At 45.6% G+C, this 27,268-nt stretch overlaps 1 protein-coding gene across 5 annotated transcripts in view; it reads right to left on the bottom strand.

Annotated features, from left to right (window-relative positions):
- Positions 1 to 27,268, bottom strand: part of LOC112559110 (dihydropyrimidinase-like) — a 55,686-nt gene that overhangs the window by 28,126 nt on the left and 292 nt on the right. For 2 of the 5 annotated variants that reach the window (XM_025230061.1, XM_025230058.1), the window contains exon 2: positions 15,299 to 15,685. In XM_025230061.1, coding sequence (XP_025085846.1) covers positions 15,299 to 15,586 — 288 coding nt within the window. In that variant the 5' untranslated portion in view covers positions 15,587 to 15,685. Of the gene's footprint in view, positions 1 to 14,020; positions 14,147 to 15,298; positions 15,686 to 20,122; positions 20,141 to 27,268 lie in introns of those variants that run through there. The other 3 variants (XM_025230060.1, XM_025230059.1, XM_025230062.1) reach the window with 3 other exon arrangements.

Raw genomic sequence — 27,268 nt, 5'->3', positions numbered from 1 at the left:
ACTTAGCATCTTGCACTAAGCTCTACGCAATAATTAGAAACATTGCATCCCACCAGACCTTTAAGGCCTTTTTTTCCATTCTTAATCGCAAGTATGGTATACCAAAACCGAAGGAAAATACGATTATGAAACAACGCCGGAAAAGTAGAATGTACAGCATTCGTTCGCAGGGAGATCCGCTTGCAGCCATGTATATGAGGGGGAAGATGCTCCACGTTCAGCCACCCGACCTGGGTTTATTGCGCGTGGGGCTCGCGCCTCTGATCTTCGCCAAGCTTGGGGCGGAACACCTATCTTGTGTTGCCTGAGTTCCTCCTTGCCCAGATGTTCCGATGCGCGCTCCCTCCAGACAGATATATGATGAATTTCTAACTCGAGCTAGGATTATTCCCCCTTCCCCCTTCAACATCCTCTAATGTTTCCCTCTCACCCTAGACTTTTTTCCTTTAAGAGGAGCTGTTACAAAGACCGTTATTCGTTTACCTGCGCAAAAATAATGCATGATATGCGTTTTACGTGCTTGAGATATCTTGTGCAGAGATTGGGCACGTGCGAGCAAAATACACGCATGGAGCGAAAGAAAAGAGCAAATATTTGTGATCCTGCACAACATGATCACAAACACCAAAACACTCAAGGGTACCCGGGTGGTGGGGGGAGACGAGAAGTCGAGGGGAAGCAAGGACTCAGCATGTCGTCTGTAGACGTAAGGATCGCACTGTACACAGACCTGTCTGCCCTATCGCCGGCTCCTAGAGGCTAAAGACGATAAGGCCCCAGCGCCGAGCCTTTTCTATTTTACGCCGATAAGACAGCAGCGTGATCGACAACGACACCACCAGAATAAGTAGCTGCGGGTGATGATGGGGTGCCAAGCACGGCTGGTGACCTTGCTGACAGGGAGACAGGTGCAAGGCCTGACCTTACAGACTGCAGTATGTCGCCGCAGGGAGGAAGCCACGAGGCGGCGGAATGGTGCTCGGGAGGAGGACACGACCGGCATGCAGCGGCAGACTCTCGCAGCACGACACGACTATCTTCCCTCGAGGTTTCGGCAGTGTTCGGTTCCTGCTGTAGGGGACCCCACCCCCAGTCTCCCTCACACACACCAGGTCTCTCCCGTCTTTTTCCCCAGAAGGCAGAAGGGGGAGCGTGTGAGGTGTACTTGTCAAATACTGAGGAACGGGGAAGGGGTTGGAGGTTATGGTTGTGCACAAGTCAAGATGCCATCTTCTAATCTTCTACATTCCCAACAGAAAACAAACAAACAACTGTTCTAGGAGTCTTTCTTGGCAAGACGTCTGTTGACATGAGGGCGGCCAGCGGCATCGATACCAGACTAAGCAGTCCTGTCACACACGAAGATTTCTGTGTCAAACGATCGAGGTAATGGCAAATGATTATCTGTTGCTGCAAGAACATAGCTCCAGAGAAAGAGAGCCCAGCTACATCTGAAAATCTGGTCCCAAGTAGACCTTGACCAGCGATTTACACGATTCTCTCTCTCTCTCTCACACACACAGACAGAAAGAGAGAGAGAGAGAAATAGTTCATTAGCTTAATGATTTTTTAAACCAGATATTTGTCTGTTATAGTCTGTTATACATTCCTTCACCTGCTGTTTTAGTACACTCGTTTAAATATTTTCATGGACTGAGTTTTTTTTTTTTTTTTTTTTTTTTTGGAGGGGGAAGGGCAGGGGGCACGGTGGGAGAGGGATAACATTCATGTACACGCAGGCTGTAATCGGTCTTCAAGTCTCTTGGCAGTGAAGTATCGTCTTCGAACGACGCCAACACAGACCTGAAGTCCCAACCACACATCACAACAAAACATCTCGCAGGCTCCTCATGACGACGGGAAGTCCAGATAGCATACATAAGATATAGTCTATGTAAGATCCACGCTTCGATGCAATAAATCTTTTCATTTTTTTTTTTCTAAAAGTCGCTCACCAGATTGCGACCGGAACGTCAGCGGCGCTGAGCAGCTGTTGCTCTCGGTTCAAGTCTGACAGGCAGACGAGCCAGCAGTGTTTATCTATGAGCATCTTCCATACCATAGGTTACGTACCCGATGACCCCGGGGGCTGAAGGCGGTACGTCCGTAGAGGATGGGAATAAAGGGTGGGAAGCCAGGCGTACCGCTGGTGATGGCTGGAACAGCAGCAGCAGCAGCATCCATGCCAAACGGACAGCACACGCACACTTTGTTACAGATGTCGGTATACGGCCGTTGCCAACTTGAAATGTGTTTATATTTTATTAACAATACACATGATTCGAAGCTTCTAAATAAAGTTCAAATATATAGGGCTGTCTGTATTCCAAAACCAGCCGCTTCATTTTCAGAGCAAAAAAAAAAAAAACTTCCTGGACACGACCACCTGTGTGATTTATCTTTACCTGAGTCGAAGACATGCGCTGATTTGCTGGACTGAGCCACATCCGTTATTAGAAATAAGCAAACGAAACTCTCCTGTGTAGCGGGTATTCTTCTTTCCTAGGTGAGAATGCCGATATCTGAAGGCTTAAATCTTGAAGATTAAGAATAGGCTTTAAAGTTATTTCTCCAGCAATATAAACATTGAGATTGTAAGCATTGTCTTAAAAGTTCACTGTTACGCAATGGCTAGGAAGAAAAGTAAACAGGCGAACATCAAATAATACAACTAAACCAGCTTGGATTCAGACCCCCTATAAGCCAGAAGTTTCATACAAATTATCAGAAATATACACTCCATAAGCCATGGTAGCAACTACCAATAAACTTTCTGGATTCTGACGGATGGCGGCAAATGCTTTGTAGCCTTTGTGCTCCGGTGAGGCATGCGGCACAGGTGTTGATGTCTGTTGATGTTGACATCTAAGGAAAAACAAATGTCTGCAACTGCATGCTCTCAAGACCGGCATCATCCTACATCCGACATCCCGTCTCACTTCGGGGTCGGAATTTACGTTACCCACACACTCATCCAGTCTTCCTTTCTGTCTCTCTTTTTTCTTTTTTTTTTTTTTTTACTCTGTAATGGAGGCGCATCTTCCGGTACAACAGGTCGAGCGGTCTACAGACATTTTCAGCGGTGGATATCGTGGAGACCGATTCCGGTGCCGCAGAGTTATAATAGGGATCTCATCAGCCGACATCAAGGGTCACAGCTATGGGCCAGAGATGAGGCAGTCTATAGGGAAATAAAAAAAAGAAACTAAAGTCACCTCCAATTGCAAATAGAGGTTCGCTGACAACATACAGGTCTCCAGCTTCTATAAGGTCTTGAACTGCGGCTACCTCGAGCTGTAGATAGGAAATGCCTTGTGTCGCCACGCCTTCCCAGACTGCCGGGCGGATGTCTTTGCTGGAGAAAACAAACTGAGTGGTAAATGCCAGAAGTCTTCCGCCACCCGAAAAGCGTCCTGACTTATCAACTGGGGCATGCGGCTCCTTTGTTCTGCCTCAGAGGAAGGAGTGAGACAAACTCAAGGCTGCACAAGGAGGTGCCACTTCAGTAGTGTGCACTTTCTCCTGAAAATGAGTAATGACTGGGGTCTAGCCTTTTCTCTCTTCCACCCCACACTCTGTCTCAATTGCGGTAAATTCTTTACAACACTTGTGCGTGCGTGCGCGCGATGTGTGTGTGTGAGAGAGAGAGAAAGAATAAGGGGATAGTGAGAATGTGTGTGTGTGAGAGAGAGAATGAGGGAATGGAGAGAATGAGTGTGCGTGTGTGAGAGAATGTGTGTGTGTGTGAGAGAGAGAAAGAGGGGATAGAGAGAATGAGTGTGTGTGAGAGAGAGTGTGTGTGAGAGAGAAAGAGGGGATAGAGAGAATGGGTGTGTGCGTGAGAAAGAGAGAGTGTGTGTGTGTGATAGAGAGAATGTGTGTGTGTGAGAGAGCGTGTGCGAGTGAGATGGTACAGCGAGTGTGAGACTAGAGCGCGTGTGTGTGTATCTGGGTGGTGCTCATTTCCGCTATGCAGCCGTTACGCCTGTGAAAAGTGATCCGTTTCCAAGCAACAAGCTTCAGGGCCGCCAACCCGCAGGAGCATTATGTCCCTGTAGAGAAATAATCACCAAATAAATGACATTTAGTGTGTTGTTCGTCAGCCTTGTTCCAATACTTTGACTTCAACCTCCCCTGAACACTGCTCACCTCGGCTTCTAACACGTGCTGCTCGGATACGCTAAGTAAAGACTTGACACCAGCATGGGGGACGAACTGATGGCAGGTAGGAGCAAGGTGTTACTTCAACAACATTAGCTGCTGTCTGTCCGTCTGCAACTGCCCTTCTGGTGCTGTCTGATCGAAGTGACTTCCAGTGGGAGGATGGAGCAGGAGCCGGAGTTACCACGTGTGTTTTTGCTGATCGTTCTACCTTGATCACTGTATGCTCTGACCTGATCACAGCTTGCTCTAACTTGATCACCGTGTGATCGGGCTTGATAACAGCTTGTTCTAACATCATTTCACATACTAGATTCCCATCGCCAACTTTAACTTGATTACTACCTTCTCCAGCTTGATCTCCGGGGCACGTGCTCAGTGACGTCACGTGCACATGGGTTTCCTGGCAGGCTGTTCCTAGTCCTTACCCTTCGGTTTACAAGAGCCTACGGTTAAGGGGAAAAAACACAATTTAGAATGATGTTTGGAGGAAAAGAGAGAGAGAAGAGAGAGGCAAGCCGAGGCTGTGTGTGCTAATGGGCTGCAAAGTCTACCGCAGCCGCAGACCCCACTGTCTGAAAGTCACAACCCTTAAACGCGTGTCTACCCCCTCGTGTCCCCCCCCCACACACACACACCCTTCACTTTCTTTTTCCCCCAAACCCTTCTCAATCCTCCTTCTTAAAAAATAGAAGAAACAGCTGTGGGGGAAATGGTAAGATGGCTTGGCAATCTGTTTGTTGAGTACACAACCATGCTTACTGTCGAGACCGTACGCTGTGACCATGCTAAAAGCAGTTAAGAAGCTAGAAGGAAAGTGAACCTTACTGATGCAACTTTTATGTTATCACAGAAACAATAACATAGTCTCTCGCCGTTAAAAACCAAACTTTTCTATGCGTGATAGAGATGAATCGACAAACAGCTATTTATGGACTACATCTTGATGAATGCCTTCTTCAGAATGGCACGCAATAAATAAAGCAAACCGCTTCTCCATCTGCCACGCGTTTGTTTCGGAATACAGCGACCCTCTGCATCCGCAGGAATTTCACGATTGTGTCCGCGAAAATCCGCTTAACTCTTAAATTTCTTGACAATATGTCACACACAAAGAAAGTAAAATACACTGTGAGTACTGTATCTCTATTGCAACCGTATCTTTTATTTAGTTATGAATACTTTCCGTAGAAGCAACATGCGAATAATCAAAACCGCGATTAGTGAGGGCCGACTAAAATTGTGTTTGTTGTTTTTTTGTTTGTTTTTTGTGGGGGAATTTTTTTCTTATATATGTATATTTTTTTTTCGTATCAGGCACAAACCCATATTTAGACACAAGGCAATGCCCACTCATCCACAACTGCCTGGGTACCGATATACTACACCTTACCCCGTCTTGCTCTAGTTCTGACACCCGGAAATAGGCCCCGCAGCTAAGTACCCTACGCGAGGCGGCGGAAACGGATATGTACCTGTATCTCAATAGCTGATAACGTCTGAGGTTTGCACCTGTGTGGCTTAACCATGAGAAAGAAATGTGTGCCCTAATTGTGTCTTACTTGTGTGCCCTAGTTGTGAGTCCTAGTTATGTAACGGAATGCAGGCAACTTTTTCTACCCCGGATGCTAGTCCACCCAGCCATGCGGAAAACAAACAGAAAACAAAGAAACCGATCAACCGACGTCACAACCGGCGCCGGAAAGGCCAAGCTGCTGCTGGTGGTGGTGATGCACCCACTCAAATACGTTCAAAGCCTGCTGACGTCACATAAGATGGCTTTGGTCTTCTTGGATATCGGGTGCACGGACAGCAAGAATCCCAGCAAGAATCACTAGAATCCCACACGCACAAATGCGTCAGCGCACGCACACACGTACGTACGTACGTTTTGACGGCTCGGGACCCTCGTCGGAACTACAGCAGCCTCGTGATGAAAGTAAAGAGGTTAGAAGAGCTGAAAGGAGGAGGGGGAGGGAATCGGGTTTCAGGCAGTGAGGGTCATGTGATAGCAGGGGTCAAGACATCGCACAGCCGGCGCCCGGAGCGCAGAGAAGGACAGAGTCTGGCACTGGCAGACACAAAGCTGCCGCTGCAGGATGCCACTGGTAACATCCCTATTCACGCATGTTGTCTCACTGCTAGGCTGTACATTAACAAAATAACAACAGTGTGCTGCCTCAACAAGCAAGTCCAGCAGCCTCAAGCAGCATCTAAACACACACATCAGCGTGCCAAACGTAACGGGATACCCCTTCACAGATTTTCAAGCTCCTATGTTTCCCAAGCATGACGGCTTTTCTTGATGAGGAAGATATGAGGGAGCTTTCTATCCACAAAAAAACCTAAACATCCTCTCCAGACGTGTCTGCATTGCCTACAAATTGTGTATGTGAGAGAGAAAGAGTGTGTTTGCACTATCTATGATGCAGACTTGATGATGAAATATGCAGCAATGTGACCACGGTGTTTTCTCCCCTTCTCTTTGTAGCGAGCTCCAGGCATGTCTGGCAGTTCGTAATGGATCTTGCCAGGGGGATAGCAGCTGTCCCACAGGCGCTCATCCGACCGCTACCCATCCTCCCGACCCTCCCAGACAAACCAGACTTTTCTTCTCGCGGCTTATCTGCCCTTTTCGGTCACGGCGGACTCTTCGTCGTCAGCGGAGGGCCCAAGGAGCTGCAAGAACCTTCGTGCACCGGAACAAGGCCTGCCATGCTACTGTGTGTCTGCTGAAGGTGCTTGACGGCATGCAGATGATGTTCTTGATGTAAAAGGCAATGATAAAGGTAGTTCCTTACGGTCGCTAGGGAGGGAGAAGTCTGAGCCCTTACTTCTCTAGGGGCCAGCTTTTTGGTGTAGGCGGAGCCCATCTTCTCTACTTCGCTGCCTTACCTACCCGCAGAGCCTCTACAGAGTCTGGTATCCATCCAAGCTCGGGGAGTGGTGGTGTGTGTGTGTGTGGGTGGTGGGGGATGTACACGTATATCGAACTGCCTAGTGTGTGTGTGTGTGTTTCGAGTTTGGCTAACGTTGTACTAACTTTTTTGTTTATTTGTTTGTTTTTACGTAGCGACGACGGAAGCAAAGAAGACTATACCATTTCCATTCAGCACGCATGCGCACAAACCCACATGCTTTCAGCGTTGTGCTTCTCTGAATAAACGAAACGGCTGCTGGATCATGGCGAGGATGTAAAAATTGTACGAACATATTAACAGTGGAAGTTATTAAGGGGCTGAGTGTAATGAAATTTTCCAATAGTGCCCTCGCAGTATAAAAGGACTTTATGCGTTAGAAAAAAAACTGTAGTGGAGGACCAAATAAGCTGTACTGCTCTTCCCAAAATAAGATGCATTGCTGACAAAGCTCTAGTAACGCGAGTTTATGCGAAACAACAGACCAACAGAAACAAGATAAAATATGATGATAAATGCAGCAGCACGGTCAAACACTGAATCTGTTGCCAAATACACGACACGGCGCGTACACATCTAACATCCCAGATACTTGGCGAGTATACATCGTAATCAAAAACCTGCATACATACATCGTGCATCAACCACTGACACATACACCCCCGTCCAGTGTTCTTAGAAAGTTGTCAGTGTAGATGCTGAAAATAGAAGACGAACACTCCAAAAAGAAGAAAAAGAAAGGAAGAAAACTTCAACAGAGTAACAATCAACTTTATCACTGGATATCTCATGTTCTGCAGCAGGTAAGGAGGAAAAGGGGAATAGGGATGGAGGGAAGAGATACACAACAAACATTTTGGTGCTGGTCGGGGTTTGGGGATAAAGACAAGTTCTGGCTTCTAAGATCGTGACTATGGAAAGTGAAAGGACACCTACCTTACTGCGTCTGACCACCAGTCACGACGCGTTCTCACTCCAGGGCAAGATGGCCGTGCGTTAGGAGCGAGCGCTCAAGTATAACTAAGGTTGAAATGGTTTCGTTTCCTTCTCTCGCTTTCTGAGCGAAGCGGGCAGGTAGACAAGAACAGATCGGGATAAGAATCAAAGGACTGGAAAAGAACGCCGGCTCCGTCAGCCAAAATAGCAAAGCGGGGGAAAAAACAGTGAGCGTTGAAGAATTCCTTGGAAGAATGGCATTAGAAGCGGTATAAGTAACACTTTGTGGTTCGCAAGGCTTGAAATCTCGCAGAAAATGCCGTTAGGGAGATGTAGTAAGGAGCGAATCCCTCAGGGTGCTACAATGGCGGACTGACGATGTCCGTAAAAGTGTTGGCGCGCATGTCCGTAAAGTTATTGGCACGCAGGTCTGTAAATACAGGGACATCGTCTGTGTGCCAAGAAAACTGAATAATGTACCTCAGATCACTGTTACCCACTCCCTCCCGAAACCTGGATTAATCCTAACCCTCAGACTTGTTCAAGGCAACGGCTTTAGCAATGGATTAATGTGTATGTGGGGTGGATGGTGGCATTAAGAATTCGCGCTTTAGGGTGTGAAAAAAACGTTAAAAAGTAAAACGCCCGTCTACGATTTACAATCAGCACTAAAATGTGAGTCCAAAGAAAACTGACACAGTCTAGCCCCTCCTTTGCTGTTCAAACATGCTACTGCAGTTTTCTTCGGTTGCCAAAATTCCACACGCATTCCAGTGAAACTGGGGCATGGAGCTGAAAAAATATATCTAACTGGTGTATATTATCTGTCGTTTACAGTGTACCAGGATTAGGAAGCTGAAAATGAACATTACAAACAATACCCGGAATGCAAACGTGAACGTAATACAAAGGTAAATGCGAGAGGTATATGATATGCACATTTTTTAAAAAAACTGCAAGCAGAATGATTCAGAATATCAGACAGAACTGTTATTTGCTCAATCAAGTTCCATAAAGCTACTAGAAGGCAAAGTTAACCAATAGGAAAGTAATTTTAAAGACACAAAACGCTCAAAGACAGTGTGGTCAGTCTCCCTTGACCGGCACCTGTCACTGGGGGGAGCACATGAATAGACAAGCTGACAGGCCTGCCACTCTTGCCTATTGTGGGCGATAGTCAGAAGAACGACCAGTCCAGTCTGACGTTCGTAAGCCAGTTCTTCCTCCAGCGTCGACTACCCTATAGGCGCTTTGAAAGATAGTCTTCGACAGGGTGTGGTGCCGGGTCACATGGCCAAAGAAGACCATCTTACTGTTGAAAGTAGTGGTTCCTGATGTCCTACGAGTGTGGCAATCTTGTTTGTTACAAAGTCATCGGTCTTATGTTCTTTGTATGAGATCCAGAGCAGCCTCCTCAGGGCACTTGTTCTCGAATGCCTGGATTCTCCTTTCCGTCTCGCGAACAGGGTCCACGTGTCACATCCGTACAGCAGGATCGGTACCACCAGGGATTTGTACAGATTTTACTTGGTAGTGAACCTTATCTTATGACTATACCAGATTCTATCTAGCTTTGCCATTGTCGCTGTTGCTGTTGCGATCCTGATGAGGATATCTGTTAAAAATCCTATCAACAACCAAAGAGGACCACAGCGCGTCATATGATAAGCATTCCCTTCTTGCTTCGACCCTTGGGACGGATAAGAGGCATCCTTTAATAACTCAGTTGGCTGCTTGGTTTCAAAGGGATGCTACCTGAACGGTTTCTTTAGGCGGATGTGTTTGGGAAGAGGATACGAGGAGAATGACAGAGGAAGCCAACGTACAGCGAGAGAACCTAAACAAAATTCACACAAAGACGACGAAAATTCAGTGTTCCCATAAGCCCAGTTCTCCCCATTGGTCATTGAGGTTCGGACTCTCTACCCTAGTTTTCGTCCGCTTTTCTCATTCATCTTTGCTCTGCAGGTCAATGAAAAGAGTTGCTTACTGTCTCTTGACAGAAATGAATCAGATGGCTGACACGCTCAATGAGAATCACCTGCATGAATATATGCTGCTTAAGGCTGCAAGCAAGCTTTACTCACGTTTTGTGGGCATTTAATTGCTGCTGCAGCTGCTGCGATGAACTAGTGAACCCACGATGCGGAAATATAATGACTTTACAAAGCGCACCTCGTCACCTAGCATTCTTCTCATGAAGCTTAACCGTTCATGCAATTCCTGTCACTGTCGTATCCGTGGACATCTTTTATCAAGGGACATAACTCTCAATGCACTGCTCCGCGAAGCGCATCTAAAAAATAGCTCACGTCGTCTGCTTTCGACTTCCGCCCAAAAGGGGGGCTTGAAACCGAAAGTCGTGAGCAAATTATAATCTATATTGGAGTTTGGGGAAGGATAAAGGTTTTTAAAGGATAGTCTAGTATAAAATGCGAAAAATATGTAAAGCTTTTCTGTTTTTAATCGAGACATCTTCTTCGTCAAGTGCAACAAGTGATGAAAGGGTCGTCCCTAATCTCTTCGGGTCGTTGGGGAGTGAGGTGTTAGAGACAAGTAGACCAAATGTCATGTTGACCATAGCGACAACATGTAACCTGGAAGTCAACTGACCGCATAAGCCAGACACAGCATGCCTAATAGCGTGCCATGCAACCTAGACAGCCGAGCAGGCGTTAAAAGCACGCAAACGACCAGAAAATCCACGGCTTGGCCTTGCAGTTTCCGCGCAACATCCAGCCACTTGCTGTTTTTTTTTTCCCTCTGCGGGAAGCGTGAACAGTTTTAAATCTGCCAAAGCTGTTCAACGCCTTATCTAACTTTAATTTGCACCGAGTTAACCTCTATACGCCGAGCTGACCCCGGTGAGGAACAAACAACTTTCGCTTGCTCCTTCCTCACCTTGCTTTCACTAGACGGCACGCGCCTCCCCCGCGCACTTCCCTCCCTCTTCCCTCCCCCTCCACGATTTAACACGCACTTAGGGCGATCGCATCGGCAAGTTTCCTCAGCGCTATCGCGCGGCCACCTCTGATAGCCTCCTAAACACGCCTGAAGACAAGGGATGGGCGCCTACACCTGCCAAATCTTGCAGACGAAGGAGCGAGTGTCGCACTCTGTCAACCCCCAGGGCGCCGCTCATGCCACCGTTGGCGGTAAAACATTTGGTTCTGAACTCTACAAGCCAGGGGCTCTCTCTCTCTGGAAGATGCTAAGGAACAACAGCGTCTACAAAGAAATATGCAAGACACACAATGCTCAACTTCTTCAACGATATATACATCTCATGCAACGTCTAAAACGTTGAGGAAAAAATGTAAGCTTTGTACCTGGCTTATAGTCTAAAGGTGTATAGCATCTTCTTTCTAATGAGTCGGTAATGGTTGAACACGAAGAGCTCCGTAGAGGGCATGAACATGTTTACCTCAACCGATGGAAGATCCGAGGAAATATGTTAATTAGGCACAATTATCACAGCATCGCGATTTGACCTATTTCTGTGCAAGGGGATGTTTGTAGGCGTGTATCTTGAAAACAGAAAGAGTGTATTCGCCCACATTTTGGGGAAACAAAGAGTAGTATCTTGCACTAAGCTTTACCCAATCATTAGACAAATATTGTACCCTTTGCCCTTTAAAAAAGTCTTCCCCTTACCCACCTTCTGTGCATTGAATCACAACACCACAACAAAGGTAGCAAGATGCAAGGCCCCAACACAAGACAAACGCAGCTAAATATGCATCTCGTGCAGTTGTGCTCTGGATGTTGTGTCGAAAGAGGTCAGTCAGCTAGTAGACAACTGTCGTGTGTAACCCTTATAAGGACGCCAGGGACTTCCTCTGTACTCTTGGCAGGAAACCACAGGCAGGCCAGAGCCACATGATGACTATTTGTGTTTCTGTAACTTTTACAATTACACTTCTCCCTCTGTCCGCTTCTATAATAACGCACGATAACCGCTCTTATGGGTCTGTTACATGCAAGAAGAAAAAGAAAGGTAAAAAGATGAAGATACGGGCAGAAAGATGATAACGAGAGAGAGAGAGAGAAGGAGAAAAGTATAGATAAATAAATTCCGTTACACCGAACCAAACAGCGCAACACTTGAAGCAAAATATTTACAAAAAAAAAAAAAAAAAAAAAAAAAAAAACAACTATGGAGCTGATTTCGAAGAGTGCAAAGACTTAAAAAGATTTGATGTACGTGGATGTCTACAGTCGGTTCACACTTCAGAAATGATAACATTGTGCAAACTCCGGTCAAACATTGCAAGGAAAAGTGTGTTTCTCTACTGGTGCTGAACACTTGCAGCAAACAGCTCAAAATTCATGAAACTCAGACTCGACCACAGTTGGCTCACATCCCACTTTTTCTAAAGACAACGCGAGCCACGATAGGCTCAACATCCGAGCTCCCAGTCCATGTTCAGAATCAGAATACATGTATAGTAATCTGGGGTCACCGAAGTACAGTGTGATAAGTATTTCCACAAAGTAAACCTGGTCCATTCTTTCCACAGAAGTAAACTAGGGCCGGTGATGCCACAGAAAGAAGCTAGGACCGGTAATTCATTAGAAGGTGACGGACATTCACGCGCTGGGTCAACGTAACAGGAACGTCCGTTGGTACGCTTGCACTCATCAACGATCAAAAGCCCGCCGCGAATATGACGTCATTGACGTTGATAAATCCAGATGTATAAGCGGACGAACTGGTTAGGGAGGGTATTCCGAAACCCTTCGAAAATTTTCTCGACTAGTTCCAAGAATAAGAAAAGGTAGAAGAAAGTAAGAAGGTTTGTTCTTTTTTGTTGGTTTTTTTTTTTTTGGCGCGTGGTAGGCCGACCTTGGCCTCCTGCGTGTATGTCAAACGTATCAGCTACTAGCTCACCCACCCCACCAACCAACAGGAGAGTAACACCAACACCCGTTTTCCTACTGTCTTCCTTGTAAACAGCTTTGATGCAGCTTTTATCGCATTTATAGGTGAACATTTGGCAGCTGGTGCGTCTCGGGGAAACCCTGTGCTCCAGACAGTGGGTGAGCTCGATCCTCTTTCAACGGCAAAGACTTGCAGGCACACACACACACAGTGTGTAAATTAGTACCGGGTACTCTCAACATGTGTATACAATGCAATACAATACCTTCTGATATTATCAATTCACAGATTTTATATTTATATGTGTGTGTGTTGAGAAAATTCAGCCTGTGATAATGAATGCAAATGAAAGATTGAGTTCTCTTTCATTCTTTCTCTCGTTCATTCACGCACTCGTGCACAAAAACTCTTTCCAAAGCTTTGTTTTTTTCTCCCACCCCATCCTGACCTACCATAGTAAAGTGCGGACTATTTGTCCAGGCTGCACTTTACGTGACGTCAACAGGTGCTGCAGAGGTCGGAGGTCAAGAGAATTCACCGGCCTATTTCTCGCACGATGAAGATCGTGGATCAGTTCTGTCTGCTCGCCTGCCTGCCCGGTCTCATCTCATTAACATGAACATTAACCCCGTGGCTGAAGTGGGGCGGACAACGCACGGCCACCCTAGTTTTACTGCCACCAGCTGCATAATGCTGCCGGTCTTCTTCTGGGTATTAACACATCTCCTCTCAGGCACTGATGTGGAATCTAACCCTTCTCTAAACGGGTGGGAAATTAGGAACAATGGGCAGACCAGAGGTCAAACCACCGACACCGGTTGTGTGGAAGAAGTCAGTGATTAACATGAATTTACGACCCATACAGGTCATCGTTCTCAGCCCCAAACAAAAAAAAATTGAGATAGAAAATAAATCAGTATTAATCTGATAAATGGCCACCCTTTCTCACACTGACATTCACTCTCGCATATGCTTATCCCGTAACAGCATAAAACAATCACAAGTAAGCAATGGTAATGTCTAAGAGCTTGTCTACCGGTGCCAGACCCAGCGGTCAGGCGGGGTGGAGTGGAGTGGGGTGGAGATCGATAGCATAACGCCATTTTCCAGGCAAGTGTCTTACCTTTCCAGTTTTGGGCTTGGGTCGCAAAGCTACTTTTTTACCGTAATGCGCGACACACTTAGACAAAAGCTTATCTTTGAGGGCGTTTGGCACCAGCCACACGCACGCCATGGCTTTGAAGTAAAAAGAGTGGGGGGCTGCAGCATACACACAGCACGACCAGCGTCACCACGGCGTCAGCATGCAGCATGAATCAGCAGCAACAGCAGCAGCAGCAGCAACCGACCAAAAAGCTCTGCGCACGCGGCACGTGCAGGGGAAGTAACAAGGAGGATGTGGGAGGCTGGGGGTCGGGGGTGGATTGTCTGGGTCACTGTAACATCTCGCGCCGCGTTTCACTAAAACCTGTTTGGCACGATGACACAACAAGGGCCAGAGTTTAGGTCTTTCACCTGCGGAATGTGTAACGGTTGGAGCTAGGTGTGTTTAGTTTTAATGACTAGGAATGATAAACAACAACAAAATGGTCTCTGGGTTTTTTCCCTCCAAAACAGCAATCTGGTCTAACACTATAGGACGGCAACATCCACACACAATTTATGGAGTACGTAGGTACACGGGTGCCTAATCTTTGTATTTTACCCTGACGGTCGAGAAGGGTAAAGCAGGCCTTAAAAAAATAAGCACCTGCTCTGTCATTAAAGAGTTTCAATCGCACGTGGACATTTTGCGGGCTCGTTTATTTGTTAACAAAACTTTACTCTAGAAACTATAGAAACACACAAAGACACATGCAAAGATTCACGAGAAACTTCGAGGTTTCACAACTCTCAGAATGTTGAGACTAATTAAGAATAAGAGTTTAATGTCAAGAGACAAATCAACACACATAAAACCAACAACAAAAAACAAAAAACAAACAAACAAAAAAGCAGAAAACCATACGATACATTGAATTTTTAACTCTAATCGATACTTAAAATAAATAAATAGAGACACACGAACACCCACACAAAGAATAAACAATAATTAAAAATACTTTAAGCGTTGATTATTTGAGTGTCTTCAGCATAAGTGTGATGTAGAGCAGACCATGTTCTTAACAACAGGTTAATGGAAGTATTGACAAAGTAAACATACACAAAGGACCAGGTTCGAATGTTTTTCCAGCAGTTTTCTAAATATAATTTAATTCCATTAATCTGTGCACACACATATATATGTATGCGCGCGCACGCTCACACATACACATATTATACAAGTCCATTTCTCTGCATCCACATAATAAATAAAAGGCTGGAATAAAAATAAAAAGAAAGAAATATTCAAGTCGCTTACTGCGTCCGGGTGGTCCCAGGGGTGGGCCTCTGTGTGCTGACCCTGCTCGACCTCCACAGACTCCTGCACGGGGGTCTTCTCAGGCTCAGGCTCAGGCTCCACCGGTGTCTCCACCGGCGTCTCGACTGGCGTTGGTTCCTCGGCCGGTCGCTTGACCCGCCGTTGGTCGCCGGTCAGCTTGATGGTCTTCTCATCGAAGGCGTCCGGCACGAGGTCGAACATGGAGTTCTTCACCCGGGCTTTGGTCGGGTGCGGGTGGGGTTTGAAGAAGTCCGGTTCCTCTGCCATGGCGACGTCCGGTGGGGAGGAAGCGTGGAGCTCGGGGGATGAAGTAGGAGGGCGAGGAAGTTAAAGGTCAGAGTTGGTGTCTGCTCCACTTGCACCTGGCTGGCCAAGACGAAGATGACGGAAGACAGTGAGTAAGCAATACAATTTTTTTAAAAGTATGTTATAGAAAGCTTTCCCAAACAGAACTTTGATCGGAAGAAAATAAATGCTCAGTAACACAATAATTTGCCTTTCGAAAAAAAATGCAGATCGCTAAAAACTACTGTCTTATTACACGTTATGTCTCAATACTAGGGTCAATAGTGGGTGGGAGAGACAGGGAAAAACTTTAGGGTCATTATAGGTCATTATATAATCCAGGGATTATAGTGACTGAAGATAAGCACGCACAGAATGGAAAACAGACAGAGAACGAACAGTGACCAACGACCGTAAGTTTATGCACATGTACAGCAAACTTTATTCTTCCAAAAAAATCTCATTAGAGAAAACACGTATATCAATATTCATTCTTCTGAAAATCTCACTAGAGAATACTAATACCACAACATTCACTCTTCTAAAAATTCCACTAAAAACACATGCACGAGGATAAATTCTTATGAAAATCCCACTACAGAATACATGTACAAGATAATCCTGATAATCTGATAATCCTGCTAGAGAATTTCTGAAGGACAAATCCCAGACGGAGGCAGTCAACCTCCACATCAAGCTCCAGGCTGGAAAAGAGATTCACAGCAGCGCACTGTCTGGCCTGAAACTGAACACTCCTCACTCACGCTGATGACAAAGACGATAAGTAGGGAGATGAAAAGAAGCACTGGATTTGATAATAGATCCCCAGGTAGTCGGCACCACCATTCAAAGTCGTTTATCTCTGCGGTCTTTAAGCATACGCACATACGCGCGCACACACACAAACACACAAAAGGGGTTGGGAGTATTTTTTTTTCTCCTTCAGGCGGTGGGTGGGTATCTTCATTGCCAGGCGATGTATAAACTTTCGGCGCACGAGGAGCGCGAGCCACGACTCAACAGCCTGCGACCAGCTGCGCCCAAAAAAACGTGGGCTGTGTGTTCGCATCTCGCCTCTGGCACACGTTGTTTTTGTGCTGGAAGTAGCACCTGGTTACTACCTCGCCTCGGTCGATAAGAGAGTAAAACCCCAAAACCCAATCCAGTCCAGTGTTTACATGCTTGCCAAACTTGCTCAAACATTCATCCATTTCTCTGTGTCGGTTAAGAAAAGTCTTTCAGTCTCTTCGTGCTCAGCTCGTGTCTTCAGCAGGCGACCGCCATCCCGATGTATATGCTCGGCTCCGTGAAGATCCTGACTTGTAGTTAGCTGGCGTTGATAACATCTCTGGTGGATTCGTCTACGCTAAACATCCTGTCATCGTTCTCGGTGAAGGCAAGCTTAGTAGTAATTCTCTGTACAGATTTATCTTCACGAAGGCAATGGAAGACCTCCAGCTGGAATTCGATTTCAACTGGCCACCACTCACTGCTTCTCGCCATTACAATGTGTTTTCATTTGCTTTTATTTATTTAACTTTTTTAGGAGTGAGATTCGTGGTGGGAGGGTTCTTTTTTCAGATGTACACCCTTCTAACAGCTTTATCTTCGTTCTTATATTAAAACAAGAGGCTAAATGCTCTTTTTTAACTAGCTCAAATATCATAGAACTTGTGACAAAGTTTGTCAAAGTTGTGGACGAAGGCCATAGCATACCGACGGTTTTCGATGGAACATTGGAACTTTAGACAACATGCAAGTGCAAGCGTGCTTACCACAATAGCACCAATACAGCATGTAAGTCCAAACGTGTTTGCCAGAATATTGTCAATACAATGAGACTTTGAAGCAATTTGGAGGTTTGACTCTTCGACCCTCTGCCCGGTAAAGAAAGGCCATAAGGGTTTACCAACAGAGTTTCTTTCTCAAAAGCCGCAGCCGGTTCTTTGTACATAGATTCTTTAGTCACACCGTTCACAATGGTCTTCTAATATATCGCGGGGAAATTGCTGCCGTGTCTACCAGGGTCCGATTGTAGCTGACTTGGCTTCAGTCTGTGTGAATGTTTGTCTTGGAACTAACTTTATCCTGTCGGAAAGTAATAGGTGGCTGTTTCTATCTTTACCTTCGTGTCACTGCGTTAAGATTGCTTTGTGCTCTAACTGCCGGCTGTCACTTTTATCACTAACCGTGGACTTACCCACACTTAACGACAATTTTGGGCCAGTTCTTTAATAACACCGACTGCTCTGTAGGATAGTGTGGTAAATGCGAGCGCCGTCGTGAAGATCCTGGCTTTTCCAACCGGAAGTAAATGCGGGAAGCTTTCTCTGGTGGCAGGTGCAATTCGATAAATGTCGAGAAACCAGCCTCCGGTGCAATTTTCCGCGCAGTTGGAGCCATTCAAGGGTAGCTCCTACTTCCAACATTTCCCCGTGCAAGTGGAGCCCCTACTTCCATTTGCTTTATCGTGCAAGGGTAACATCTATTCAGGAAACCTGTCATTCAAGTGTAGCTCGCACTTACTGCAGTAGGTCTGTCAGTGTAGCCCCTACTTCCTGACCCTCCAGTAAGCAGCCACTCACACCCCTGGCCACGATGAACCATGGCCTCAGGAGGTCCTCGACTAGCTGAACAACAAAGAAAGCCTCCACACAATATGGCTCCGCTTGGTCACCCCACGTCATTTGGGAGCATCTCTTTTGGCCTCAGGGAAGCCATAGGGTGTCTGGTGCTTATTGGTATAAGGTTTAGACATAATAGTCACTGACATTTTTTATTACTTTTCTTTATGGAGGCTGACAATGCGCGCGAAATAGTCGCGACCAATCGCTGCTAGTAAGACCTGCCAGATGTTCTTGGAGGGGAGCACACCTTCTGGTCTCACTGCTCCAGTGTTTGAAGAACAGCTTAGCGAGACTCAACGACCCAACTGAAAGCATTTAACTGAAGATAAATTGTTGTTGCCCGCTTTACACCCTCTTCAAGTGATGACAAGGCTAAGAGAGTAAGATAGTAACCCTCCCTCTTCCTCTTTCTGCCCGTACCCTTACCACCTCTCCACTCACACACACAAAATGAAAGACGATCAACAGAGCTAATGACAAACGGCCCGTTCCACTGTTTACACATACAGCAGCCATGTGCGGTGTCCGTAGGAAGACAGAGAACCGGGGGATGGTGGAAAGATGAAAGTATTGCTGTGGAACAAGCTCGGTTTCCATCAAGCTCTGACACTGTGGGTGGTGACCCCTGCCCCTAACTGCATCTAGTGATCTATGTGATCATCTGTCTCAGGCGACCTCTGTCACTGTGTCTGGTGACCTCGTCCTTATCTAGGGCCGGTGACATGTCATTATATGATGTCTACATCACAGTCAACCGGCGAATTTACCTCCAACTTTGGCCTTGAAGACCTTTGCAACGTTTGTCTTGCAGCTTCTCCAAATCAAAGAGACCTAGAGGGATGTTTGAGGGGCACTTCACTTTTAGCTTCAGGCTCGTTAAGACCAGGTCATGGTCATTGTCATGGAAATGTCTTGACCTTGTTAATCCTGGATTTGAAGAATCTAGGCCGGAGGATGAAGTCGATTTGGTTATGGATCTGGCGAGTTGCCGTCCTGCGGGGGATGTAAGATGTTGGCTAAGGTGAGTCAATGGCTATGCGCCAGCTTAAAGAAGTCTGAGGCCCCTGTCTTTGATTTCGCCAAGGCCAAATTTACCCTCCGTTTCTGCCCTTTGGTGGTAGGTGTCTGGACCGACCCTGATGTTCCACACACTGAGTACAACGAGGGTGTCCTTTTTTGGTACTGCTTTAATAACCTTCTCTACCTTCTGGCAAAACTCCTCCATTTCGTGCTTGGAAGTCGGAGCATAGCCTTGGAGAATAGTGACATTGTGAGGCCTGGCAGAGATCAACTTGTTGTCTACGGATGTACTTCTGACGACTACTCCAATCGCTTCTCTAGGTACGAGGACGCCCACGTCATGGTCATGTCTGGCATTCTCCCCACCTTATAACCCTCGTCAGTTGCTGCCAGATATTTTGGTATCTCGAACCTGGAGGGTGCGCGATCGTTGTTGACCCCGGGCCTCGACCTATCCGGCATGGCTTCTTTTACGGTGAATATTCAAGATCCTGACTCTGGGCTTATGCTCTTGGTGGCGCCCATCTTCGTGATTAAACACTACTCATCTGCATCCACGCCCTTCAAAATCAGGTCTCGCGTAGGGAGGTCAGGAAAGTCGGTTTGCGTGTTGTTTCGCAGAAACTAATCAACAATTTGTATTTACGCGTCAAAGATGGCCAGATACGAGTTCATTCCTACCTTAACACGAATTAACACATATCTGGCACTCCCCCCCCCCAGCCCACCAACGTCCTTCATCTTTAACCACTCATTTCCAAACAAAACTAAACTACACCAACTTTATGGACAGACGTCTAGAAATATGTTTGCACGGTTGTATTCCTTGTGTATCCCACCAAGCTCGCAAGTGAAAGGCAAATATTCATACCTGAATGGAAAATCAGATGTCCATGGGCTTCTGATCACCAACTGGAACAGAACAGACGGCCAATTTACGTCTCGACAGTTGTTGTCAGTGCAGCCCACATACCCGGGGGGGGGGATTGGGTTGAGGGGTGTTTCCAAACCCTGGAGCACAGGGATTCAGGTTCTAAAGCCTCTCTTCACATCTCCGGCCCTCGTCAGACGGCGAAAAAGAAAAAGGTAGGGGTGGTAGCACGCGACTTTGACAACAGATAACCGTGAGCTCTGACGTGGGTCAACATTCCAGGTATCTACTTTCCGGTTGTAGCCTTAGCGTTCCCGCTTTTATATCACCTCTTCCGACTGCACACCCCAAACCTCAAGCATGGAATGCGAGAACACACTGCCTCAGGTAACTTTAGACTCCTCTTCCACAGAACAAAGTGATCAGTATGTAATCTGGTAGTAGGAAAACCTCCACATCCAGGGTCCTTATGTGCCATTTGTGTGACTGGATGTCCTCTTCATCTTTTCCCAGTTTCGAGCTATTCTCGGGAAATTTGACCTCCGACCTTCGCTCTCCGCACTGCCAGTCGGTGGAAGGTTCAGTCGTCTGCCTACCCCTACCCCTCGCCCCAGCAACTTCGGGAGGAAACGGACAGCCCTGTACCCTATAATGCGTCTACGCAACTGCATAATGAAATGGAGACCTCGGCCAAATGTCAAAATGGCGAAGACAGCTGCTGATGTATATCCCCTCCCTCACTCCCGACTCCCAAACTGTCGATACATTCTGCCTCAGGCAGCTCGCCTGATCAACCAGTTTCAGCAGCTAGTACCAAAATTATCCACGCAATCTTCTACGAGGTGCAGGAAGAAAAAAAAAACACCGAGAAACTGAGAATAGAAAAAAAAATCTCCGCATCTTCACTCATGCCTCACTTGCAGGACATGACCCACGGAACATCCACACGTCATATCCGCAGCATCAACATGGCTGCCAAGCACAGTTGTCAGAAAGTTTTCTCGCCCCGCTGATGGAGAGGAAGATAACCTTGTGAGGCATAAGGCCGGTACATTCTGTGGGTTATCTCAAGAGGTCTCGAGTACGCAATCAAAGCCACGCATCGCAACCCAGCGCCTTTCAAAAATAGTTTTTTTTTCTCGTGTTGCACTCGATTTCGAACATCCTCTGGGCAATAAGGTTCTTGCAAGCCCCAAGACACGGTTAAACAACAAGAACCAACCAGAGGCACCGCTGTCCTGACACACCAAACATCATTTCAAAAAAGCAATCCGGAGCTGTTAACTCAAGTTGTTTCAAACCAATTCTTTTGACGGTTCAATGCTACTTTTGAATGAATATTACATTGAAGTAAGAGGCAAGCTGATTAGAGGCGCCAGAAAAAAACACGAACGCTGATTCTGTCAGCTGTTGTATTTATTTTCTTATTTATTTTGTCCTCTTTTGACAACGCCTGAAAGTCTAAAGATAACTCGAAGAAGCTAAACAGCACCCAAATGATGTGCGAGAGGAAAATATAGCCAAACCCTCTACACAAAATGCCCATGTTATAGTCTGGAACATGCAAGCTCATTAAATCCATGAAACATTCTTCTGCAAATTTATGCAAAGTTCGCCTAACAACGCCTTCTTCCTTGATTGGACCCCGACCTGCATGTCAACCTCATAGTAATGACTGCCGTTTGTGATAATACAAGCCAGATGGAAGAGAGAAAGTACTTTAAAATGTTTGCTAGTAAATTGGAGGGAAGACCGGGGGATAACCATGAAATACTACCCAGCTAACTCTGCAACCGAAAAGGTCCGCTAGGATGGATTGCAGGAGGGTTGAGAGAGACAGGCAAAATTCATTCCTCATGTGAGCTTTCTGATGACTGCCCACTGCACGTTGAGAAGATATAATCAATCGGCTTATTTGTACAGCCAAACAGGCTGAGTTTATTTCCACATGTACATCCTAATTCTTTCCTGTATCCGTCTTCGAAAACATGGCCAAACATAGAACATATTTGCCGATGTGTGATAATGGTCCTTTGTGTATGTCCTCTCTGATGCACCGCCTTAGCAAATGGTCAGATTCGTGTTCTAGGACAAATTTAAAGTACGAACAGGTTTTCATATAAACTGAATTTCACCTACTGTTGACTCCAAAGAACTCAAGACAAACCTCTCTACGATTTGCTTTCAAAGAATCATAAAAAAGAAAAACTCCGATAAACATGGATGAACTGTTTTAAATCAGATCCAGATGGCATTTCTTCCTTTAAAAAAAAATACAACCGTCTGTCGCTTCTTATTCAACAGTTTATCTGGTTTGGATAAGCATCGAATAAATAAATAAAGCTAGCACATGTGACAGCCCTTACACTCATCTACAGCATGTTTGTGGTGTCGCATCTTCCTCCAGTAGGTGAGGTGCACGGCCTCCCGAAGTTCGCAAGATATGTAAAGAAAAAATTTCCAGAAGGCATGGCGCTGAAGTCCCGATGCTCAGTCATCTAAACCGCGCTCCATACCTGCCTCGTGAGGGGAATAAACTGGATTGGACTGAAGACACGTGGCAGCGGTGTTTGGGCTATGTCCGTAGCTATGAATTTCGGCAGCTTCTTGGGAACACAACAGATTCTTTGCGATTCATCGGTGTGGAGCCAGGAAGAAAAGCGCCGCTGTCCCTGGATCTCCAGGTGAACCTAGCTAAACTGAACGCACAACACACATTTTTTTAACGATATACACATATTTTCGTTCCAGCTCTACCTCCTGTCTGTTCTTCTGCTCAATTTTTGTCACTGCGCATGCGCCGTGCAATGTAATACACGTGGGGGAGAGGGTGGGTTCGCGTGTGCCTTCTTCCCTTTGTCTTCGAACCTTACATTTTTAGGCTTTATGGTAATGAAGCTGGGTTGAAGATACGAGTCATTAACTATTTATGGTTTCTGACAAAAAGCAAACAAACAAAAAACACTCCACGAACCTGCATCTTACATTCTCTCACCTTTTCTGTCCGACCCTATCTTCCTGTCTTGCGGCCCAGCGTGTCCTGGTGTGTCTAGGACATGGCAAGCGAAACCCCAACGGTTCTCTCCTCCTCCGTCTCAGACCTTCCCTGAGAAATCACGTCACCAGCAACCCCTGGGCGAGCAGAAAAAGTCGTTGGCGAGAATACCGCACGCTAACGTCATCACACCGTGTCGACCACTCACTCTGCTGACGTCATCATGGTGTGTCTACCACTTAGTCACTGTCTGCCCCCACCACCATCCTATAACAAGGATCTTGAGGAGCGGCCGTTGAACAGGGCTGTCTTGTTCTCACTAAACATCTGTTGTGAAGGTCCGACACCTGGCTGTGCAGTCTCACCTATTAATATCTTTGTTGGAGCTGACCTGGCGTTACTGCGAACATCCAAGTCCTGGGTAATTTGACCAGAGGATTGTGTGTTTAAAAAAAACTGGGGGTGAGGAGCTCACTCCTACAGACAATTCAGATCATGCTGCATCCAGAAGGTCAGGAGGAGGAATCCAAAAACAGAATATTTTGCTTCAGGAGCAAGATATTCACCTCCTCTGACGTGCTCTACAGATGCTTTGCTTTTACCTTCCAACTTCAAGCTGGCCCAGTAAACTGTGTCTGTCTGCGATCCTGACCTCGTCTCCGCGAATGTAATGAGCTCTTTTCCAAAGACGAAGTCTTATTGGACAGTCCCACCCCGTCAAGTTGCTGCATGTCCTCGATGTGTTGGTCATCAAGCCGTGGCCACTGTTGGCAAACAACTTCAGCAGTCGTCGTCCTCGTCTTCTCGGCGATTAATTGGAAGGTGGAAGGCTGAAGACGAGGTCTGTCAACTGTGCGAAATCGGTGCTTGGTTCTAGTTCTACTCATGGCATAACAATGTGCTGACCAGAAATGAAGAAAAGCAATGATGCAATGTGGGACGATCACGTCCTTGTTCTCAGACTCTAGTAACTGACCCCATTTCTAGGACTAACGATGCTTACTTACAGTAGAGAACACAGATAATCGACTGCTGGTCCAGATATGGAATCTGACCAAAAGTATCCTCGAGCATACCAACTACATAAAAATGTATTTACCACTATGTTTGACAAACATGTAATGGACCCAATGAAACAAGGCCTCAGAAGACAGCTCAAAATGAGAAGAATCCATCGTTTGACCAGATATAACCAGATGGGCAGTTTCTCACGGACTGATTCTGACAAAGGTGACCTCAAAAAGCCGTTAGGGTTAGAATCCACCAAACTAGACCTCAAACAACTGCTAAAAAAAAAATCCATCCAATAAGGTCACGTAACGTCGGACTCGTTACCTGAGGAGGGCACGGCGCTCTGTAACCGTCACCTAGACACAGGCACAAACCGTTACCGCCATCGGATACTTAACAACAAACGAAAGCATTGTCAACTCGCAGATAAAGAGGGGAAAAAATGCTATGTTAGCCTCCTGAGACACGCGCTGACACATTCTTGTGATTCACAAGTCGGGAGGAGGAGCTTACCTGTGTATACATAAACTATTTTTTTTTTTTTTTTTTTTTTTTGTGGCGGCGGCAGAGCTTGGGAGGGGCGAGAGAGGAGAGGTAGGGCACTTCTAGTTTTATGATGATTGCTTAGACAGCATACAATCATCGGCGCTTGCACACAACGCATCATACACACACCCATCTTCCAGCACACACACACAAACACACTGGGTGTCTGGTGATCACTTTCCAGCTTTTTCCTTCATTGTGAACAGTCTCCACCATATGAACTTTAGAGGCGATCTTTCTTACTGCACACACGCTTTCTCTCTCTCTCACACAGACACACACACTCTCTTAATTCATACCTACTTAGTCTCTCTCTCTTGTAAGCACACATACAAACACACTTGCTCTCTCTTGCACATACATATGTGTGCATGCACAAACAGAGATGTGGAGCGATGGAGAATGAAGACTTATAGACAGTTAACTATAAGTATACCCTTTACAAATAGATCCCCTGATCCTTCTAGACACAAAGAAGGTTAGGGTATTGCTATATCAGCCTGAAACATGAAATGGTATAAGAAATGAGTGAATACTACAGTTTCTTAACAGTGACAGGCATTTTATCCCTTTTATCTCCTTTCTCTAGTTCTTCTTCAACACAATGTTTGGATAAAATAGACTTGACTCACTGTGCAAACGATAAAGTGCTGATTGTGGGACCAAAATGACCATTTCTATGTTACTGACATATCTGTAAACTTGTCATCTGGTGATCAATGGCAACAATAAAATGAGCTGTCACTAAGAAAGTACTATAAAGCCATGAAATGGTAATAACATGCACGCATATTAATATATAGCATTTGTTGGAGCAACAAAGATACTAATTAATAATAAAGCCTACAAGAACTGGAGATAAAATCTGTAATGAATGTGAATATAGGTAACTGGATGAAGATGAGTGACTGAGGTGTGGTGGAGATAAGTACAATTTCTTCACAATACTGACAACATACAGAACTGTTCAAGTAATATTATTTTAAAACTTGACCTATATAACATATATCACTGTCATTGACCTGTAGAAAAAAAAAAGACATCTGCATCAGCATAAGTCTGAAACATTTATTTTCTTAGTTAATGGCAGTAAATGTAGTACAGATGATGAATGTAGTTGTCATACTTATTATGGTGCTGGCATTGTAATTCATGTTTCAGCGCAAGTGATATTTGGCCAGAGATTTTATCCAATTATTATTTCATTAATGTTTTATTATTATTAATAAGTAATGCTCTCTCTTATGAGGATGATCAAGGTGGGTGGGTTAGATCAACATAACCTATCAATCTATCAATCTGATAATGAGCACTTTTATTGCAGGTGCAGTCAAGATACTGATTGTGAAAAAAACATTCTATCAGAGTTGGATAATTGAGGTTTCTAATACATTTTTACCACTTCTTTTGAACCATTGGGAACATACTGATATGTCTCCTTTATATAAAGCTGCAGGGGAGAAAACAAATCAGAAAAATATGAACATTACTGTGACTCAGACCCTGAAGCAGATGGTATTATAACAGGCGATGAACTATTCTCATTGGAGAATATCTGTAACCTTTTGTTGATAAGTGGAATTATAAGTTCAAGACATAAAAAGAAAAGGTGATAGTACACTTTAAAATCATGATGGCAGTGACTCAGAATGATACTTCTGATTGACACTGTCCTTAGTATTAGGAATTAATGATGGAAATGGTTGTCATAGCAATGTCTTCTGCCTAACTATATCCTCATACATCCTCTTTCTCATTCATACATCCTCTTTCTCAATCTCTTTCATCTCCCCAACCCCATATAATTCTAGTTATTTTTTCCCCACTTCCCCCTTCTCAGCCGGTATCTCCACATTGTGCTATCAGCCTCATCACCAAAGCCCTATTTCCAAAGTGATATATAAAAACAAGTTACTCTAAACGTTGTAGCCATGACCCGATAAGCACACCCGGCGCTGCAATTTAATGTTAATTACAGGCAAGCCACGCAAACTTCGTGATTCATTGCCCGCAGTTTCGATGCCGTTCACGAACACAAAGACGCATGCAAGCATCAGCACAAACACATGGATGTCATAAGGAAATGTCTGTCCCCTCAACGTTCAAATGACAGCTTGCATGCAGCAGGAAGCAAGCAACATGTGGGCCCTATGATTCAGGGCCTTGCCCATTGAACTGTCACAGTGTATCAGCAAGCACCACCGATCGAGCTTTAGGTCTCTAGGTCGTGCTCCCAGTCTCCACAATCATCATCGAGCACAAAAACATAACTGGTGATAATTAACAGCAAAGCCAACAAGACAGAAAGTTTGGGGAAGCTGTGAGAGAAATTTACTGGCAGCATCATCATCTACACATTAGTATCGACCTGCTACACACACATGTGGGTGCGCGCACGTGTTGTGACAACAGCACGTTTGAAGTGCCTGTCGTCAAGCATCACTCAATATTGAAGTGCACAAATACACATCATCATCATCTCCCATCCCACCCCAACCCCCCATTGCACACATTTATCATCTTTACCGGTGAGTGTTGAGCCTGATCAGTGCGACTCGACGGACAGATACACCAACACACTTCTCTCCCACCCC

The sequence above is a fragment of the Pomacea canaliculata genome, linkage group LG3 (assembly GCF_003073045.1).
Source record: "Pomacea canaliculata isolate SZHN2017 linkage group LG3, ASM307304v1, whole genome shotgun sequence".
Lineage (NCBI taxonomy): Eukaryota > Metazoa > Mollusca > Gastropoda > Architaenioglossa > Ampullariidae > Pomacea > Pomacea canaliculata.
The sequence above is the reverse complement of the archived record's forward strand: the minus strand, read 5'-3'. Positions and strand labels throughout refer to the sequence as shown.